The sequence below is a fragment of the Polyodon spathula genome, chromosome 3 (genome assembly GCF_017654505.1).
Source record: "Polyodon spathula isolate WHYD16114869_AA chromosome 3, ASM1765450v1, whole genome shotgun sequence".
NCBI lineage: Eukaryota > Metazoa > Chordata > Actinopteri > Acipenseriformes > Polyodontidae > Polyodon > Polyodon spathula.
Window position 1 is genome coordinate 43,404,470 of NC_054536.1, and position 22,648 is coordinate 43,427,117.

General features: G+C 38.7%; 1 protein-coding gene across 4 annotated transcripts in view; it reads right to left on the reverse strand.

The window, feature by feature from the left end:
- LOC121313113 (phosphatase and actin regulator 1-like) overlaps positions 1-22,648 on the reverse strand; it is a 330,299-nt gene that overhangs the window by 25,347 nt on the left and 282,304 nt on the right. For all 4 annotated transcript variants that reach the window (XM_041245291.1, XM_041245294.1, XM_041245292.1 and 1 more), the window contains exon 8: positions 11,240-11,396. In XM_041245291.1, coding sequence (XP_041101225.1) covers positions 11,240-11,396 — 157 coding nt within the window. The remainder of the gene's footprint in view (positions 1-11,239; positions 11,397-22,648) is intronic.

The window sequence follows — 22,648 nt, forward strand, 5'->3', positions numbered from 1 at the left end:
GACTCCCTCTATATACTTCTACAACCCACAAAAAGATCTGACCAAATTCAATGTGAAAAATGCAGAAAATCAGACGGGGGCAAATACTTTTTTCACAATACTTGTATATATATATATATATATATATATATATATATATATATATATATATACACACACACACACACACACACACACACACACACACACACACAGTGCCTTGCAAAAGTATTCAAACCCCTGACCAATTCTCTCATATTACTGAATTACAAATGGTACATTGAAATTTCGTTCTGTTTGATATTTTATTTTTAAACACTGAAACTCAAAATCAATTATTGTAAGGTGACATTGGTTTTATGTTGGGAAATATTTTTAAGGAAAATAAAAAAACTAAAATATCTTGCTTGCATAAGTATTCAACCCCCACACATTAATATTTGGTAGAGCCACCTTACGCTGCAATAACAGCTTTAAGTCTTTTAGGGTAAGTATGTACCAGCTTTGCACACAGTGTCGGAGTGATTTTGGCCCATTCTTCTTGGCAGATTTGCTCCAGGTTGTTCAGTTTGGTTGGATGACGCTTGTGGACCGCAATTTCCAAATAGTGCCACAGATTCTCAATGAGATTGAGATCAGGACTTTGACTGGGCCACTGTAGGACATTCACCTTTTTGTTCTTGAGCCACTCCAATGTTGCTTTGGCCTTGTGCTTGGGATCATTGTCCTGCTGAAAGGTGGATTTCCTCCCAAGCTTCAGTTTTTTAGCAGACTGAAACAGATTCTCTTGCAGTATTTTCCTGTATTTTGCTCCATCCATTCTTCCTTCAATTGTAACAAAATGCCCATTCCCTGCTGATGAGAAGCATCCCCACAGCATGATGCTGCCACCACCATACTTCACTGTAGGGATGGTGTGTCTTGAGCCATGGGCAGTGTTAGGTTTGTGCCACAAATGGCACTTTGAGTTTTGGCTAAAAAGCTCTATCTTGGTCTTATCTGACCAGAAAACCTTTTCCCACATCGCAGCTGGGTCACTCTCATGCTTTCTGGCAAACTCCAGACGTGCTTTCAGATGGTACTTTTTGAGTAACGGCTTCTTTCTTGCCACCCTCCCATACAGACCAGTGTTATGCAGAGCTCTTGGTATGGTTGACTTGTGCACCATTACTCAACTCCCAGCCATTGAACTCTGTAGCTCCTTTAAAGTGATTGTTGGCCTCTCTGTAGTTTCTCTCACAAGTCTCCTTCTTGTTTGAGCGCTGAGTTTTGAGGGACGACCTTTTCTTGGCAGTGCCTGGGTGGTGTGATGCAGCTTCCACGTCCTGATTATTGATCCAACTGTGCTCACTGGGATACCCAAATACTTGGATACTATTTTGTACCCTTTCCCTAATCTATGCATTTGTATTACTTTATCTCTAACTTCTGTAGAATGCTCTTTGGTCTTCATTTTCCTTCAGATTCACAGCCTTACCAATGATCCTTCAACAGTGGGGTTTTTATCCAGAAAATGTGACAGCAACTTTAGTGGTTTACAGGTGGAGGCCAATGGTAAGGTAATTGTGTCCTCGTTAGGGCCATTTCTTTCATCGGTGCAAACTGGGAACTTCCACAGCACAGGGGTTGAATACTTATGCAAGCAAAGATTTCAGTTTTTTATTTCAGTTTTTATTTTTCTTAAAAATATTTCCCAACATAAAACCAATGTCACCTTACAATAATTGATTTTGAGTTTCAGTGTTTAAAAATAAAATATCAAACAGAACGAAATTTCAATTTACCATTTGTAATTCGGTATTATGAGAGAATTGGTCAGGGGTCTGAATACTTTTGCAAGCCACTGTATGTGTGTGTGTGTGTGTGTGTGTGTGTATATATATATATATATATATATATATATATATATATATATATATATATATATATATATATATATATATATATACATACATATATAATTTCCTTCACTGTTTCTAAACCATTTCAGTTTAAATACTAAATAGAAATCATAAAGCTAGTTATAATGTAGAAGTGTTAAGCAAGAGTTTTGTGAAAAGTGACTTGAGTTTTTCCATCTACCTGGCTATTGGAGCTCAGCTTATGTGCATTTGTTTTTTAAACTCCACCAAAAAAGAGCAAGATGATTTCATCAATACAGCAATAAATAATCAGAAAGCAAAAAGCAGTGACGTCTTCCTTCATCCCATGCGTAATTTTCAATGCCATCACAAACCATGTGCCACACATACAAATACTGTATATACACTGCTTAACTAGCAGTTTATACTCTTAAACAGACAGCAGATGTCCATGTGGTTGCTGAGGACTACACAGTGCATTGTGATGGAATTTTCTGAACGTGCCATTGTTTCAACTGTGTGGAACTTCTACTATATATTGTATTATATAACATATAAATGAACCAAGTGCACTTGCAAACTGCATTGTCAACACAAACGAACTTGGTCCTGAAAAAAACGAAAAAGGACCATGTAGTAGGGATGGGGCCATGCACATAAGGAGGGTGTTTCTGTGATAATTTATTGTAAACAACAACACTGTGACTGTATAAATAATAACGGGATTGGTTTTAATGGGGAATCTGATGCTCTGCGTGTAGCAGCCAGTCTGCCTGCTGTGTTTAGTTGCTGGAACGAGCAGCATGTGTGTGTTTACCAACTGCGTGCTCCTAATCAGCAGGTGGGCATGGTGCAGCAGAACACCAAGAATAAAAGGGTCCCAATTTATACAGACCATGGGTGCTGTAAAGTCACAGGGGTCAGAGTGCTTCTGCTGCTGAAGCATTGGTCTGTCTATGCTGCTAAACTACTGGGTTCAGGAAAGGAAGCGACCACCTCTAATAGTGATCGGGTGTATATTCTGAGGCCTGGGGGCGGTTGGGAGTTTGTCCCAGAAGAAGGAAGCTGCAACGCACCAATAATTGTGTGTATATCTGAAGTTGGAGTTTGGTGAACTGCCTGAGGAACAGGAAATTAGTTTTAGGACCTCCATTTGTTATTGGAGTAATGTGAGTCGTTTTCACAGCAACTTTTGTTTGATACAATGTTTTTTTTGTCTTTTGTATGCCAGGCCTTATGTCCCACATGAGCTACCATTGCTGGTAGCGTCTTGTGGGGTTCGTCTGTACTATGTAAATCAACCTGCGTGCCTGCGGGGCATGTTACTCCCAACCTCTCTGTCTCTTGTCAATCAAGCAGTGAATATGAAGCCACGTAATCCAGATCATTCAGATACATCAATAAATTATCCAAATCACGTCTCCTATCATCACATGAAGCGAGTCCCCTGTTGCAGACCAAAAAAGTGAACTTTATAATATAATAATGTTCAATAAAACCATCACCCTTTGCTCACAGATAAGTGTAAACAGCAAGCACATTGATACATTGTTTCCAAGGAAACTAACTAGATTTGAATGTGAATGCAGCCTTAATGTTATGTCAGGCAATATGATACTCTGCTTCTATTCGTACTTTCCAGTTTATTATTGTGCCAGGGATCTCGTGTTTTTATGCCACTCATGGTTCGGATAAACAAACAGCGAAGGCATTACAATAAGTGTAACAATGTCACAGCTTTAACCTTGCCATGAATAGGATCCCCACAGGCCAACTGTCCTCAGAAGTCATGTTTGCCCTGGCTCGTTCCTGTAGTTTAAGTTGGCTGAACCCCTAGGGAAAGGGGAAAGCTCTGCACTTGGAACTGCATTTTAGGCAGCAGCTGTAATTAAGGATCCAACCAGCAAGGCCATGCCTTTAATCTAACAGGCTGACAAAGTGCTGAAGGTTTCATCTGGTGTCCATATGGCCCCTGTCTGGATCCCAGCCGTGGACAATCTCATCTCCCTGCTTCCCTGGATTAATCGCTTAGGTGGCTTTCAAATGTGCAGCTTCCAAAGTCCTCTGCTGAGGAGGATACATTTGTAAAGGGCTTCCACTTGGGACTGGTTTAACAGCTCACCAATGTATCCACAGGGCAAAGTGCCCCACTTATGGCTAGATGCATTGGCAGCTACAACAAATCACGTTCTATTATTATACAGATTTATTAAATTTTCTGAATACTGTACACTAGGTGATTGGACAGCTTTGTTTTGATGATTGTTTTGGATAACTGCAATAGTAATAAAATCTACTGTACATGCTACTGTGAAAAGACAAGGATCTGTGAATGTTATCTTGTGGAAATGGATTTATATAGGATTCAACCCATGAAAAAAAAAATTGCAAATATACTGTATGGTAATTCCATTAAAGGTGAAAGAAATTCCACAGTAAATATTAAATGTTTTGGTGTCATTTGTAGGCAAAGTTCTTACTCTTGTCCTTTTGTTTTGTTTGAAATAAGTTAATGGTGGTAATAGAAGTATATTTTTCTTAAAATAAACTTTAGTTGCTGCTTCCTTTTTAACAGAAACCAGAGAAACGTGTGGCTAAGGAGAGAGATCGGTGAAGCTACAATTTCCAGGCCAGCCCCCCAATGACTGCTTTTGCTAGGCAACAAAATATCTTTCTCTTCTGCCTTACATATCCAGTTTACACTAGCCATGTTTAAGCCGACTTAGCTCGTCTGACATTTTTTTTTTGTACTGTAAACGCAGACGTCCAAATTCCAGCTATCCCAACAGTGGCCTTTGTGATGGCTTTGGTCTGTTTTTTGCTCTACAGTGAACGGTGTGTACATTGTGAACAGCGCCCCTAATGTCAGTGTCAGCTATCTCCTGGAAATAGGATGCTCATCTGAACAATCATCACACTCATCTGAAGCCACAGACATGACAGACCGGAGTGATCAGGGCCGGTGTTTGCTACTATTTCATAATCACCTATTCTGATAGTTTTACTCATGTACAGGACCTTGGACATTTCACTTTAACATTAATACAGGAACTAAAAGTACACAACTGATAATATGACATGAAAATGGAGAACCAACAAAATAGTACTTGAATTGTGTACTGCTTATTTCCATAACAATACATGACAAACTTGTTAATTTAAAAAATCTTAATTACTAAATAATGCACGCTTCTACCATTTCCTGAATGTTGTTTCGCCTCCAATAATGTTAGCCAGTATCATATCCAAACACACATTTTCACTGTACTACTGTGTCTAACTTTTAACAATTATATACAATTACTGTTTAAGTTTGGATGTATTGGTATTTACTGATTACACTTTAAATAAAAAATGGGGCTTTAGAAGCAAAAGGGTACTCTTCCAAGTTTGCAGCAAAGAGAAAGAAAATTGTTGAAAACTGTTGTCCTGTTTAAAATAGTGTTTTATATATATTATATATAATAGTGTTTTTATATATATAATATACCGATATATGGGATATATATATATATATATATAATTGTTGTTATAGTGAGAAGGTAAAACTAACATAAAACTGACTATATTGCAAAGACCTGCAGGAGCCATGTGTGTTTACAATGTTATTAATGCAAAACATCAGAAAACACGACGGGAATCTATCTGCTAGTTTGGTTCATTAGTTATTCTAACACTTTCTTTTTGGTGGAATACACAATGATCAAAGAATCTGTGTATTTTCCAAAGACCAAAGTGGTGGATAATTTAAACTTCCACCAGTTTGCTTTTCACCTGCTTCAGAATGGTCAAAACATCTATCCGCCAGTATAAAATGAGAGACATTACTTCGGATCATAGGCGCAACTAATATGTTCTCCCTCAATTTTTTCAGGTATCCTTTATGCTCTCCTCAAAATTCAGGATATCCCCTTTTCATGTGACAAAACAATATGCCTCAGAAAGCTGCTTACATAAACCTATATCAATTTATTATTATTATTATTATTATATTTTTTTTTTTAGCCTATAAAGTTACGGAAGCACCTCCCCAGGATAGCATATAGCGCCTATAAATAAATGTTTGGAATGCTCTATCACTCACATAGTCACAGCCTACATGAAATGCATATACTGCATGTGTATATAATCTTCCTACATATTTTATATATTTTTATTTAGTGGATAAGTTAAAACCTTACTGTTTTTTTTCATGGTGCATCTTAATAAATAACCATTACTTGAACAAGATGTAACTTTGATAGGAATGAGTGAAAGCAGCTGCTTTACGATCGTACTTTTCATTTTAAATATTGTTATTTCCTAAATCTTTTATATATAGACAAATATTCCTTCCTGATGTATGTGTACCCTTTAATTTGAACTTCAATCAAAAGAAATGTAACTTTATTGTAATTGTTAATGTGGATAGCGACATTTCTTCTGGCTGCCAGAGTAGTGAGTGACAACAATCATTTTTATATGCATGCACACACATTTTTAGCGGTAAATGTCAGTACATTTGCCAGTATATTATATATCAGAGGTGGACAAACCGCGGCTCTTGGGCAGCTCAAATGCGGCTTCTGGTGAAATGTTGGGTGACACACACTTTGTGATTCGAATGATTTTTTTGGGGGGACACGGGCAAGCTGCATTTAACCCTCAGCCATCCCGACAGCAAGAAAAGGAGGAGCTACCTGCCCAAGGGCCAGAGAGGAGGAGCTGCCTGCCTGCGTGTCCATATAGTTTTTGTTTGATTTAGAAATAAAATGTGTTTTTTTCGGAAAAAAAAATAAACTAAGTGTGTACTGGATATGGCAAGACTGGTAGGTTAGACTTCCCACCTTGCCTAATTGAAACCCAATGTGCAGCAAGTGGCCAGGTGTCAATTGACTAATTAATTATCAATTAAATCTGGCTACATGCCTTTAAAAAGGGTCTGGATTATTTTGTCCATTATTTTGCCTTTGTTTGTGCCTCTTCTTGTGTACCAGCGTGAAGAGTCAAGGAGATTGAGCCAGTGAACCAAACCTGAAGACCAATCTGTTTTTAACCAGGATCTTTAATATCATAGGTAGAGATTTATTTAGAGATTTTTGATTACCTTGCCTTTGATTACCTTGCACACTCTCAGACTCCCTCTATATACTACTACAACCCACAAATACTACTACAACCCACAAATACTACTATAACCCACATCCCGTTAGAGCGGCGCCGACTGTATTTTTGTTTATACTGTATGTATTACGTATTTTAAATAAAATACATTCAGTTATTATAAAGTAAAATACAACTGCCCTGATTTTACCAAAAACACCACGTGTAAAAAAGACACATTTTTGTAAGGATTCTTTTAGACAAGCTCTTCCCTTGAAGATCTGAATGCTGTGTTTTCATGACTGCGCCGTACTTTTGTAGCTTTGTGGATGACACATGCACTGTATTTTGAAAAAGAGCTTCCAGTACCTGCTCATGACGAGACATAAGATATGTATACATATAACATGCATTTTAGACCTGCAATACAATATTTAAGTCTAGCGCCCACTCCATTTTTAAACTGAATAAGGACGTTTGGCATGGGTGATAGTCCACGTCGTACAAAAATCGTTTGAGTCGTCAACTTCTTTACTAAACGCAGAAAGGAGCATTTGCTGACTGCTGAGTCGTCTTTTTAAAGAGGCTAATTTGTTTCTCCTCAAGTCTGATCCAGCAGGATATTCAGACAAAAATATGCTGTGACTTATTCAATGGACATTGGTTGTCTGCAGGAAACAGAAAAGGAGGGCAGTGGCGCTGGTCATGGCACTACTCCTACAGATTGCAACTCCTGTCCATCTGGTGGTCGGGACAGTGGCTCCTCCCCCTTGGACCCACAGGCAGGCAGGTCCTCCTTTTCTGGCTCTCAAGACAGCAGCCCCTCCTTTTCGGTTTCCCATAGCAACCTCCCCCAGGAATATCGGCAGTGGCTCTGGACACAGATTCCTACCATATGTAACAGGAGGATGTTAGCTACGTGGGTTGTCAATGAATAATAATGAGTCAGACATGCTGCACAGATGCACAGATTTAATAATAACACAGGCTCGACGCTAGGGTACCAACAATGGTTCTGCTGCATTCTTAAAGAGGCGTATGCTTGCCTGGAGCGGAGCTGATCGTGAGGTCCCAATTGGCAGGGGGGCATGCCCGGGGAGTCTACACCTGTTTAAGAAACGCAGTAGTGTCAGTTTGGGGCTCTTGCCATAAACTCAGACGTGAGCTGCGCTGAACACGTGTGTTACCGAGGAAGAGAGTGTCCGCTCCACAGCATAACTACTACGGAACCCTTCAACTGCCAAGCAGATCCTGTGAAGGCACTGCCCAGCCATGACCATCGGAAAAGACCTGGAGTAGCCGGGACTAGCGCTCCCCATCCATGGCCAAACTTTTATTTACTAGCTTTGTTTTGTTTTCTGTATTAAATCCAGCGCTATGATTACCATTGTTGGTACCCTAGCGTCGAGCCTGTGTTATTATTAAATCTGTGCACCTGTGCAGCGTGTCTGACTCATTATAATTTAGTGACGACCCACGTAGTTAACATGTTACATACCTCAATACTAAAAAAATATTAAACTTACATGGAGCCGTTCTTCAGTTCAGGTATCTCGTACAGAAAACCAAACTTTGTTTGTGAACTGTTTGTAAAACATGTAAAATAATAAAAGTACTGGTAACTTTTTTTTTTTTTTTTAATTAGGATTTAAGTGCAGGCTTCATTATTAAAGTTACTGTTAGGTCCTAAAACTTATTAGCGAAGTTTTACTAATTCAAAATATCTAGTAGTCTACATGTGTTAATGCTGATTGTGCTGCTTGTTCAGTAACTTGCTCAGTGTGTTCAGTTTACTCAAAGCCTCCTTCCTGGCTTTGTTAGAGAAGAGAGCAGCGTCCGTGTTGTTATGATATGCTGAAATAAGTTGCTGAAAATAATCCGACTGCATCCAGTTGTTTGATTACTTCAACTCGTCATTCAAAATGGAGACTAGTTGCTATTGGCTACTGTATTGCCGTTGAAAGCAAACACCATTCTCGAGATTTTAAAAAAAGAAATAAATAAAATTGATTAACTATTTGCTATACTAAATTGAAATAGATAGATTGAACATATGGAACAGCGAGGAAGCAGACAGCCTACATTGACAGAAATTCAGAGTGCATGTACTAGATAGAACGATTTTCTTTCACCAAGCAGAAATAGGATAGAATCCATGGATACTGTATTTACATAATTTCCGGTTGATTGGTTTGGAACAATGATTAAACACAATTTGACCAATAACATTCGAAGTCCTTTACCAGAGATTAAAAGAACCTCATATTGACCAATCAGGTTAAAGTAAATCTCTGATTCATTTTCTAATTTAAGTGTAAGGTGAATATATCAAATTATTGTAAATAGAAATTATGCATATCACAAAAGGTTTCTAATTTGAGATTAAATAGGCAATAAATACCCCATCCTCAGTGATTCACTAATGCTGCAAAACAGATACTTTTTGGTTTGTTCATTAAAATCCTCTGCACTTCAAGAGTGCACTTCAGGAGGCTATGTGGTCCATCGGTTAACACTAGAAGCCCTGCGGCAGTCATTTTGGCAGTTTTTGGTTTTAAAATGTAATTTTCTCCAGTCATGTAACACAAATGAGCTGCGTATGTACAAATGTATGTATTAAATATTCTCACAAAGCATGAAATGGGGGAGTGCAGAAATAAAGGAGCTATAGTACATTACACCTAAAAGCCCCGGGAGCAGTCACATTGACGGCCACACAGAAAACAATTGTATTTTGATTATACAGAACGGTATTATTTATCAGTTTGCAATGTGTTTAGCAGTAATTAGAATAGTCTCTACTCTCTGCCTGAGCGAATGACTGACAGTCTATTGTTTTTCAATTAGCCTTTTCAAAGGCTGGTGCCTGCTTGTCAGCTGTGCTGTTTTGGTCAGTCAATTAGAATCGGGACTAGTGAAAATAAATACCAGAGACCATGGAGTTTTACAACGCAAGAAAATATGGAGTTGTTGTTTTGGATCAGATGGCACTGAAGTATTCCATGAAAGCTGGCTCATGACGGTGGTCTGTTCAGGTGTTTTACAATGTATTGGACCTAGCAGCCACCAACTGCTAGGTACTTTACAAAGAATGCACAGAGAAGAATTTACCAAGGAGAGAACATATTTTACAGTTAGCACAGGAACTTCACAAGAAGTATTTGGAACAGAGGGAGACTGCCAAGCGTGTACCCACAGCTGAAGTTGGCAACCCCGCTGAGAGCCGCAAGAGATGCCAATGCCAGGTTGGCAAGAGCAATAAAAATAATACTTCTGGCAGTTGTGCCCTGTGTAGAAAGGCGGTGTGGAGAAGCGCATTATCTGTATTGGTTGTGAACCGCCTTAGATTCAAGGTAAAGGAATATCATTTTGTCGAAAAAAAATAAATACAAATAAATTACTTTTTTTTTATTTTATATAACTTCTTGTGCTGTGCGCTTCAGTAAAATGTTTTCTTCTAAGTTTATTTATCTACGTTGTTCAGTTACTTTTGCGCATCTGATAATGAAAAAAATGTTGTTAAAGAAAAAAATAGACTGCTATCGTTTCAGTTTTATAAATATGTATGTTGTAAACTGATCAGGTGTTTATTTATTTACATTTTCTTGTTTTGATTCATAAAATAAATGTTCATATGTATATGTATAATACAGTTGTTCAGATGTTTATTTAAAGTACTCAAAAAAAAAAAAAAAAAACTAATTACATCTAACTTTTTCTCATTTTGTTATACTATTTACAGTGTTTTGAATACAGCCGTCAGAAAGACTGCTGTGGGGCTTCTAAGTATGAGTATATCTTCTGGTCTTCTAGCGTTAAAGAAAAGGCCTTGTAACCAGGAGGTCCCCGGTTCAAATCGCAGCTCACTCACTGACTCATTGTGTGACCCTGAGCAAGTCACTTAACCTGCTTGTGCTCTGTCTTTCGGGTGAGACGAAAGACTTGTTTTAAGTGACTCTGCAACTGATGCATAGTTCACACACCATAGTCTCTGTAAGTTGCCTTGGATGAAGGCATCTGCTAAATGAACAAATAATAAAAGAGTGGAAGATTATCCGCAAATCTTTTTACAGCAACATTTTTAATAATTTTTTTTTTTTTTTTTTGTGCTGACCGACATTAATCTTATTCAGTCTGAATTTGTGAGTTAAACCAGTTTGGAAGACTATGTTGTTTTCCACATGTAAACATAAGTGTGACACATGAACGGTTCTCAGCATGGGATTAGGGTGTCAAATAGATATGCTCTGCAATGGCAGTCTGTTATGTTGTTGGCTACTGCAGAGAGGCTGGCAATAAAATGTCCTGGTGCCTACCGTGTTAGCTTGGTCCCAATTTGCTGCCTCAGCTCCAGCCTCTCCTCATCAGTCTGCATGGGGATGATGTTCATCTCTTCCAGTTCTCGTTTGGAAGGCCGATTGCAGAGTTTGATTGCCAGCGAATCTTTCCTGCACACCTTCAATGCCAGAGAGCCTGAAAGTAAAGAGGCAAAGCAAGTCAATGGATATGCATCCTTTTGAGATGGCAGCACAGATGGGCAGATATACATGCTGTATATACAAACAGTAACTTTAAAAATAAACCTTGTTTGTGTTCATGGCCATTTGAATGTGTGTGTGTGTGTGTGTGTGTGTGTGTGTGTGTGTGTGTGTGTGTGTGTGTGTGTGTGTGTGTGTGTGTGTGTGTGTGTGTGTGTGTGATTAAGTGGGTGATTGGGATGAAAGTGTTTTCAACTGCAAAAGTCGGCTTAATTTTTGTAGAAACCAAGACAAAGGTTATGCTTCGTACCAACAGTTTAAATTCAAATTTTCCTCAACAACAGAGTGAGAATGTCCAAAATAAAGCCACACAATATTTCTACATCAGACTGTTCAGAAACTGATAGGGAGATGGAATTTGTGGCCAAATTTGACTTTCCCACTCAATGATGTGTAGATGATTGTGCATGCGTTGTGTCAGGAAATGCAAATAAAAATCAAATACAAAGGATGAAAAAAATGCAATTTTATTTTATTTTTTTAGGTTGGATGATCCTCGAAGACCTCATTCCTAAACAAAATACATCGTTTCTGAATCTCACCTGCTAGTTTATTTGATATGTGTCCATTCTGCAAACATTCCGAATCTGCTAGAGCTATATTTAAGACTTTGGGGATGTACAGTGGTTTGCAGAAGTATTCACCCCTTACCAATAATGTCACATTTTGTTGAATTACAAATAATGTATGCACAGTTTTTTTTTTTTAATTCAACGCTGTAGTGGTTAAACTGAACACTGTTATAAGAGGAGGAGTTGCAAAGAAAATGTACAGAATGAAATATACTGGTTGCATAAGTATTCAGCCCCTTCAGTCAATACTTTTGGATCAGTCTCTATTAGCTTTGCACAGTAGGATGGTGAAATTTGTGCCCAGTGTTCACGGTAAAATTGCTCCAGTTCTAATAAGTTTGTTGGGGAACGTTGATGGACTGCAATCTTCATGTCTCGAAATAAAATTTCAATTGGATTCAAGTCAGGACTTTGACTGGGCCACTCAAGAACGTTCATTCTCTTAGTTATTCGGTTAGTTCAACCACTCCAGTGAAGGGATGACATGATAGTACATTTCCACCATACGAACAGTTGAGAGGCCACTCTTTCACGATACACCAATTTTCACGTTAGTGGTGGTTATATTTCAATTACTTTTTTACTGAATAAAAAGAAAAAAAAATAGCAAGTTATGTCTTTTTTCTCTGTGGGATATGGTCTGCAACACAAGGAAACTACAGACTAAAAAAAGAGCAAGAGTCTAGCACGAATTAAAACAAATTACTAGCACACAGGTGAAAGAAAAATAACCTTAATTAAATTGTCTATATATTACCATAATTAATAGTTGCAAAAAATTATACCTTTATCTAAGTCTGTCAAAATGGGATTGTAAGCTTTTTTCCCTCCTTATTTACACATTTTATTTATTTAAATGTACTTAGAAACAGCACATAATGACAAAATACGATGCATCTGTATTTCTTTCAATGCATTTAAAGTACTTGCTTTACACACATACTGTTATCTATTCTAAATTATTTTTTAAGTAGTCTGCAAAATAAATAAATTATTTTGTACTATACAACCTGTAAGTACGCAATAGAGCAGTATGGTCCTGATGTGCTTTATGCATATTCCTTTTTTATTACTTTTTTTTGTCTATTTCATTTATAATTTAAGAAAACACATTTCAATCCCATTATCAACTTTACCCGAGGTAGCCTGTTTTTCTGGTGGCATAATAGCCTATGAAGTTGAAGTTGTTTGAAGTTGTTCCTGCTTTCGTTGTTGTACTCTGCGGATTGGATGTATATCCCATGGTATTTCCTCATTACCGGTATATATTTTTTTGTAGTGAAAGCACTAGAGTTGTCAGTTAAGCCTCAAAATATCAATCGATTAATTTGGCACACAAAATATAACACCGTATAACAATTTTTTTTTTTTTTTTTTTTTTTTGGTTCCTGGGTAGTAAGTGTTATTTCCTAATTGCTTATGCCTCAAAAGTATAGAAAATGGCCATTATTCTCCACAAACTTTGATTTTGTGACCAGGACAGTGATATTTTGAAATTTAACTATTTTCCAGAACATTTCAGATAGATTCAGTGCTGAGTAAACTTGGAGTAACTTTTAGAACTTTCTAGAACTTTCCAGTAATATAAATAGTAGTATAAATACAGGGGCCTTAAGCCCACCAGTTCAGTTTAGTTCCAGCTGCCTAAGTGGATACGTATCTGCATTTTTCTGAGATGGCATCAAGAGGCTGCAAGCATCCGGCAGACGCATTTTGCTATGTCTGCGGCCAATTTATCAAGACAAGTGCGAAAAAGTACTCCGTGGAAGCATCTGCTAAGATGTGTGAGGCCTACAAGGCATATTTCGGCATGCCTGTCGGGGATCAAGACAAACCCTGGGCACCTCATTTCACCTGCGAGCACTGCAAAAAAACTCTGGAAGGTAAGATGGACAATTGTTGCTCGGAATTTTATGTTATAAAATTTGTTAAAATTTTTTAAATTGTAAAAGTTTTTAATTTTAAAATGTTTTACAATTTTCAATGTTATTGAAAAAATATATCATATATGAAAAATGTTGCGAGAATCTCTTACACATTAGTCATGGGTGAAATAAATGTATTTTTGTAGGATGGTACAGAGGGGAAAAGAGAGCCATGAAGTTTCGCTATCCCAAGAATTTGGCGGGAACCCACTGACCACTCAAACAACTGCTACTTCTGCACGGTGGACCCTTCCAAACGTCGGACTGGCAAGAATGCACCTGCTATCACGTATCCGGACCTTCCTTCATCCATCGCCCCGGTGCCACACTGCCATGAGCTCCCCGTACCCACTCCTCCGGAGAGAGAGCAGCCGTCTTTAGAAGAGAGCAGCAAGTCAGAGAGCGAGGAAGACGTTGTAGATCCAGATGACAATTTCAGAGGTGGAGCTGAGGAGAGAAACCCATACTACCCCAACCAAAAAGACCTCAACGACTTGATTAGAGATCTTGGTCTCACCAAGTCCAATGCCGAGCTTTTGACATCTAGGCTCAAGCAGTGGAACTTGTTGGATGAAAGTGTGCAAGTCGCAGATCAGAGAAAGAGTCACCAACCTTTTTCCAGCTTCTTCACCTGTCAAGATGGGCTCTGCTTCTGCCACAATGTGACCAGTCTGTTCGAGGCAATCGGAATCGCCTGTAACCAGAATGAGTGGCGCCTCTTCATTGACAGCTCATCCAGGAGCCTCAAAGCCGTGCTGCTCCATAATGGTAACAAGTACCCGTCTCTTCCCCTGGCTCACTCGGTGCACCTCAAAGAGGATTACAACAGCATCAAGACCTTGCTGGACGCCTTGAAGTATGATGAGTACGGCTGGGAGGTCATAGGAGACTTCAAAATGGTGGCATTCCTGATGGGTCTCCAAGGCGGTTTTACCAAGTTTCCCTGCTATCTTTGCCTTTGGAACAGCAGGGACACCAAGGCACACTACCACAGGCGGGACTGGCCACAGCGGACCGAGTTCTCTGTGGGGAGGAACAACGTCAAGTGGGAGCCACTGGTGGACCCCCGGAAGGTGCTGATGCCACCACTGCACATCAAATTTGTCAGAGCTCTAGATAAGGAGTCGGCAGCCTTCAAGTACCTTCAAGACTTCTTCCCTAAGCTGTCTGAGGCAAAGGTCAAAGCCGGTGTCTTCGTCGGACCACAGATAAAGAAGATCCTGGAGTGCAATGAATTCCCCAAGAAGCTCACTAGTAAGGAGAAAGTGGCTTGGTACAGCTTTGTCGCAGTGGTTCGGGGCTTCCTGGGCAATCACAAGGCCGAAAACTATGTGGAGCTGGTTGAGACTCTGGTGAAGAACTACGGCACAATGGGCTGTAAGATGTCCCTCAAAGTCCATATCCTTGATGCTCATCTTGATAAATTCAAGGAGAACATGGGAGCGTACTCGGAGGAGCAAGGCGAGCGCTTCCACCAGGATATACTAGACTTTGAACGCCGCTACCAAGGACAGTATAACGAGAACATGATGGGAGACTACATTTGGGGGCTGATTCGTGAAAGTGATTTACAGTATAATCGTAAATCTCGAAAAACTACTCACTTCTAAATCTTTTGTAGTCATTTCTGTCTTACTTTAGTATAAATACATGTTAATTTGGATTCATATGTTGTTTTTTTCTGACTTTATGTGAACGAAAAGACACAAATTCGCCCGTTTTCTCATTGGAAATAGGTAAATTTCAAAATATCACTGTCCTGGTCACAAAAGCAAAGTTTGTGGGGAATAATAGCCATTTCCTATACTTTTGAGGCATAAGCAATTAGGAAATAACACTTACTACCCAGGAACAAAAATTGTGTTACATAGTGAATCGTTCGAGTAAATATCGATGACTGTACCACACATTTTTCAGTGCATTCCTTTTCCCATGACGTTATTATTTTAATATCATTGCAGTTTAGTAAAAGCTTCTGCACAACAATTGAATGTGAGGGGTAATTACGCCTGGGTAGCATCAGGAGAAAAAAAAAAAAAAAAAAAAACACAGCACTCGCAACAAGCCTAAAGCAAGTTTAACATACTACAGGAGTGTTACTAATATATTTACTACAAGCAGATTACAGTACTTTGGAATGTAAGCTATATAAACTAGACACAAGCTTATGGAAACTGTTTTTTTTTGTTTAAATTCAGTGACAGCTGCAACATCATGCATTGCATCTTGTTAATACTGTACCATCTAACCTTCACTATCCATGAAACACACAATGCAGAAATCCTGACCTAACATATAATAATAATAATATAATAATAATAATAATAATAATAATAATAATAATAATAATAAATTGATTTACTTACCACAAATTGCATACCTGCTAGTTGATCCTTACTCCAAAATTGCTTTTTATTTATTTTTAACATTATTTAATATGTATAACACTATGTGACACAATTTTTGTTCCTGGGTAGTAAGTGTTATTTCCTAATTGCTTATGCCTCAAAAGTATAGAAAATGACTATTATTATTACAGTATTTACAGTATAATCGTAAATCTCGAAAAACTACTCACTACTAAATCTTTTGTAGTCACTTTTGTATTACTTTAGTATAAATACATGTTAATTTGGATTCATATGTTGTTTTTTTCTGACTTTATGGGAACGAAAAGACACACATTTGCCCGTTTTCCCATTGGAAATAGTGATATTTTGAAATATCACTGTTCTGGTCACAAACGCAAAGTTTGTGGGGAATAATAACCATTTTCTATACTTTTGAGGCATAAGCAATTAGGAAATAACATTTACTACCCAGGAACCAAAAACACATAGTGTTATCACGACTGTTTACACACAAAATTTATAACATAATTGAGTCAGAGAACTGAATTTTATTTAACATCATATAAAGCAATTTAGGAAATAACACTTACTACCCAGGAACAAAAAAAAAAAAAAAAAATTGTTACACAGTGTAATCAGTGTGCACAATTTATTTATAGGCTGCATGCCATGAATACAAGCCTGTCGTCCTTGTCTGGAATCAATGTGGCGCGTTTTTATTTATTATTTTTATTTATTTATTTGTTTATTTTGTATTAACTATGTGCGTTACAAAAAATTTAATTATTGAATCAATTATCCAGTATTTATATCCATGTTTATAATGATGAATGGAATCGATCGAAAAATTGATTTTTGAATTAATTGTAGCAGCCCTACTACACACTGATGATTGTACCCTTATTTGGCGAGAAAAGCATCTTTTCTGATTCCAGACACATTTAGTGAGTATGTGTGACTATAGTTTTCTATGATTATCGAATAATTAAAAAATGTCCACGATACGATTATCACGAATATTCATAATTACAATATATCGTACCATCGAAAAATCGTTTCATCCCTACTCCATTGTTTGGCTTTGTGTTTTGGGTCATTGTCCTACTGAATTGTGAAGGTCCTCCCCAGTTTCAGCGCTTTGGCTGACTCAAACAAGCTTTCCTCAAGGATTCGCCTGTACTTTGAAGCATCCATTCTCCCCTCTATCCTGACAAACTACCCAGTCTGCTGAAGAGAAGCATCCCCATAACACGATGCTGCCACCACCATGCTTGACAGTTGGAATGGTGTTCTCCGGGTGATGCGCTGTGTTGGGTTTGCGGCAAACATTATGCTTTCCATTTAGGCCAAAAAGTTCCATTTTAGTTTCGTCAGACCACAAAACCTTTTTCCATAAGTCTGCAGTATCATTTACATGCTTTTTTCGCAAACTCCACACATGTTTTAAGATGAGGCTTTTTGAGTAATGGCTTTCTTGCCACTCGCCAGCTTGATGTAGGGACTGGCTTATTGTTGATGTGTGAACACTGACTCCCATCTCAAATACAAAACATTGCAGATCTGTCAAGGTCATTGTTGGCTTCACAGTGACATCCCAAACCAGTCTCCTGCTTGCCTGGCTGCTCAGTTTGGGAGGGCGATCTGATCTGGGTAGTGTCTGGGTGGTATGATGCGTCTTCCAATGTGGAGTAGTTTGTGTAGATTCTACATATAAAGTCTAACTTGAAAGCGTTGTGGAGTACGCTCAGGTGCCAACAAAATGTGAAAACTTTGCAGGGGGTTGAATACTTCCGCAAGCCACTGTATATTGAAATAACACAGTGCTGCTATAATTGAGGGTAGGTCCCTTCATTAATTGGAAATGAGAACAACTCCGTCTTGGTTTTCTTTTCTCCGCAACCACTTACACAGCACAGACTTTTTATTTATTTATTTATTTTTATTGAATGCAGCATTCATCATAATAATACATCAAAATGTGAAGGAAACATGTACAATGTGATAGATGTCTACTACACAAAACGAAAGCAGTTACAAGTTCCTTCCTCATGGAAAATTAGACAGATCATGTTTGTCAAACAGACTAGTGTGTTTCCACACGGAGGTAATATAGCTAATACAACGCTTCATTGGACATGGGCCGGTACATTTCAGAGCTCATGTGAGGGTACATGCGGAAGTCATGTTTTTTGGCTCAGAAGAGATGCTCGAGAACAGTGATTTTGGACATTAGCAGTGTGGCATTATGCAGATGTTTGGGCACATATGGATTATTACACAATGACCAAATATATCTGGAACATCAAGGCAGGATAGTTTATGTTTTATTTTTCATGTAGTGCTGATGTACCCTTTAACTGACAATAATGGTAGGAAAGGAAAAAAAAAACTAATTGTTCACAGTGGTAAATTAAATTACAACCTGCCAAACCATCACTGAAGTATTCTCAAGACAACTGACGGATAAAACTAAATAAAAGCACCGAAAATAAACAACATTCTCTATTTAAAATGCTATATACAGACACCTGCCTTAGTGCTGTCACCATGGGAAATCAAGACAACAATGATTGAGTGTAATCTTTTCCCACAAGGTTCATTGTGGTCTGTATCTTTTAAGGAAGGGGGTTCGGAAGACATGTAGAAGTAGAGGAGTAAGCTATCCCACTGTTAAATGTAATTAAGATTACACCACATAGATATTCTTTCAAAACAAAGCAAATGTCCTGATGACCTCCTTCCTGGCATTTAATATGAAGATTGATGAGAGGCAGAGAGAACATGAGGTGAGCAGCAGAGTTCTGGATGAACTGGAGTGGACAGCTGATGGACGCATGGAGGCCAGCCAGGAGGGAGTTGCATTAGTCTAGGCGAGAGATTACCGGGGCCTGGATGAGGAGTTGCGTGGAGTAGCTGGTGAGAAAGGGTCAGATTCTTTGTATGTTGCTCAGGAAGAAACGGCAGGTGTGTGCTAGAGTGGAGATGTGGTGGGAGTAGAAGAGGCAGGGGTCTAGAGTTTCTTGGCTGAGGAGGAGAGTGGTAGATTTCAAATGAATGTAGATAGAGAGATGAGAGAAGGGGGAAGATGAGGAAGGGAAGAAACAGAGATCAGATATAGAAAGGTTGAGTTTGAGGTGATGCAAGTGCATCTAGGAGGATAGCAGACAGACAGGTACAGATGGTAGGGTTGGGGGGGGGCCGAGATCTGAGCATCATCAGCATAGAAACAGTATGAGAAACCATAGGATGTGATGAGGGGGCCCAGGGAGCATTATTAGATTGCTGATTTTATTCTTACTCCTCCTCTCTCCCATTCTCCACTCTGAACACCAACCTGTGTTCGTAAGCTCAGACTTTTTTATGCAGCTGTGCCGAGACTCGATTGCTAACACTATGTAGCACAATTTTTGTTCCTGGGTAGTAAGTGTTATTTCCTAATTGCTTATGCCTCAAAAGTATAGAAAATGGCTATTATTCTCCACAAACTTTGCTTTTGTGACCAGGACAGTGATATTTTGAAATTTACCTATTTCCAATGAGAAAACGGGCAAATTTGTGTCTTTTCGTTCACATAAAGTCAGAAAAAAACAACATATGAATCCAAATTAACATGTATTTATACTAAAGTGAGACAAAAATGACTACAAAAGATTTAGAAGTGAGTAGTTTTTCGAGATTTACGATTATACTGTAAATCACTTTCACGAATCAGCCCCCAAATGTAGTCTCCCATCATGTTCTCGTTATACTGTCCTTGGTAGCGGCGTTCAAAGTCCAGTATATCCTGGTGGAAGCACTCGCATTGCTCCTCTGAGTACGCTCCCATGTTCTCCTTGAATTTATCAAGATAAGCATCAAGGATATGGACTTTGAGGGACATCCTACAGCCCATTGTGCCGTAGTTCTTCACCAGAGTCTCAACCAGCTCCACATAGTTTTCGGCCTTGTGATTGCCCAGGAAGCCCCGAACCACTGCGACAAAGCTGTTCCAAGCCGCTTTCTCCTTACTAGTGAGCTTCTTGGGGAATTCATTGCACTCCAGGATCTTCTTTATCTGTGGTCCGACGAAGACACCGGCTTTAACCTTTTCCTTAGACAGCTTAGGGAAGAAGTCTTGAAGGTACTTGAAGGCTGCTGACTCCTTATCTAGAGCTCTGACAAATTGTTTCATAAGGCCCAATTTGATGTGCGGTGGTGGCATCAGCACCTTCCGGGGGTCCACCAGTGGCTCCCACTTGATGTTGTTCCTCCCCATAGAGAACTCGGTCCACTGTGGCCAGTCCTGCCTGTGGTAGTGCGCCTTGGTGTCCCTGCTGTCCCAAAGGCAAAGATAGCAGGGAAACTTGGTAAAACCACCTTGGAGACCCATCAGGAATGCTACCATTTTGAAGTCTCCTATGACCTCCCAGCCGTACTCATCATACTTCAAAGCATCCAGCAAGGTCTTGATGCTGTTGTAATCCTCTTTGAGGTGCACCGAGTGAGCCAGGGGAAGAGACGGGTACTTGTTACCATTATGGAGCAGCACGGCTGCTGTTTTATAACATAAAATTCCGAGCAACAATTGTCCATCTTACCTTCCAGAGTTTTTTTGCAGTGCTCGCAGGTGAAATGAGGTGCCCAGGGTTTGTCTTGATCCCCGACAGGCATGCCGAAATATGCCTTGTAGGCCTCACACATCTTAGCAGATGCTTCCACGGAGTACTTTTTCGCACTTGTCTTGATAAATTGGCCGCAGACATAGCAAAATGCGTCTGCCGGATGCTTGCAGCCTCTTGATGCCATCTCAGAAAAATGCAGATACGTATCCACTTAGGCAGCTGGAACTAAACTGAACTAGTGGGCTTAAGGCCCCTGTATTTATACTACTATTTATATTACTGGAAAGTTCTAGAAAGTTCTAGAAGTTACTCCAAGTTTACTCAGCACTGAATCTATCTGGAATGTTCTGGAAAATAGTTACATTTCAAAATATCACTGTCCTGGTCACAAAATCAAAGTTTGTGGAGAATAATGGCCATTTTCTATACTTTTGAGGCATAAACAATTAGGAAATAACACTTACTACCCAGGAACCAAAAAAAAAAAAAAAGAAATTTGTTACACGGTGTAATCAATCATTCACTTGAATCTCGGCACAGTCTGCATGTGAACTAACAAATACCCAAATAACAAATGTGAATGATTGTGCAATCCCTGTGCCTAAATACAAATATAAAATCAATATTTATTTTGCATATGTTAAAATAGGGATAACATCTGTAAAAAAAATAGTTTTTATTGAAGCCTCGGTACAAAATTGTGGGGAAAAAATCTTGGTATACACACTTCACATGTGGAATATAATGTGTAGCAGTTCTGGTTTCTGATTAGGTTTAATGTCCCTGGCATGTCTGATAAAGTACAATCTGTGCAAGTTGAAGCCACATTTTTCTAAGTGAACTGGTACTTTGCGAATGTTTGGGCAATCGCTGTGCTGACGGAAGCAGTATCTACAGAAGGTATGAACATGACATCAGGCAGATTTAAACACCTTGAAATCATAAAATTAAAATTGAACTGGGTGGTGCAAGCCATCAGAAGACGCGTCAAAAATCACAATTACATTTCCATCAATGCGTTCTGCTAAGTTACCAACTAAAGCATCACAATTTTTTGTCACATATTAACGATTAATATTGTCGGTGTTAGGCAGTGTTTAACTGAACGACAGAAAGTACTGTCACACGAAGTCACTGATACATACCTTTGCAAAGCACAACGCTCTGACAAACTCATCAACAGTCTTTTTATTAAAGCATGTGTAAAAGCTGCATAGATGGATTGCTTGTCTCTCAGTTCACTTTCTTGTGTTCTTATTGTGTTTGTGTTCTTATTTTTCAGTATGTTCTTTTATTGTCAGCAGTATGTGCAGTGCTATGCATCCTCTGCCTCATCTGGCCCACTTCTGCAATTTTGCTTTTTGTATATTTTCGAAACATTAGTTTTCTTTTGAATATTCATAAACTGATTTACGTTTTCTCTCCATTCCTCATCCACTAAAAATATTATATTTTCATGTAAGTATTTCAATTTAGTTTTCGATCAAGCTAGTAGTTATTACACCCAGCAACTGCCACTATAATCAGACATTGATTGGCCAACATAAATCAGGTGAGTGTGTTTGTGAAGTGACAGAGAACCACAGTTGTACATTATTTGATCCTGTGATGTCTAAACATCTGCTGTACCCTAGGATACAGTGTAGGGCTGCTTATTACAATGTCGGAGTCAAAATAAAACAGCATTTTAATCAAATTATTGTGTATTTCCTAGAAAATAGTACTGGGGAAATATTGA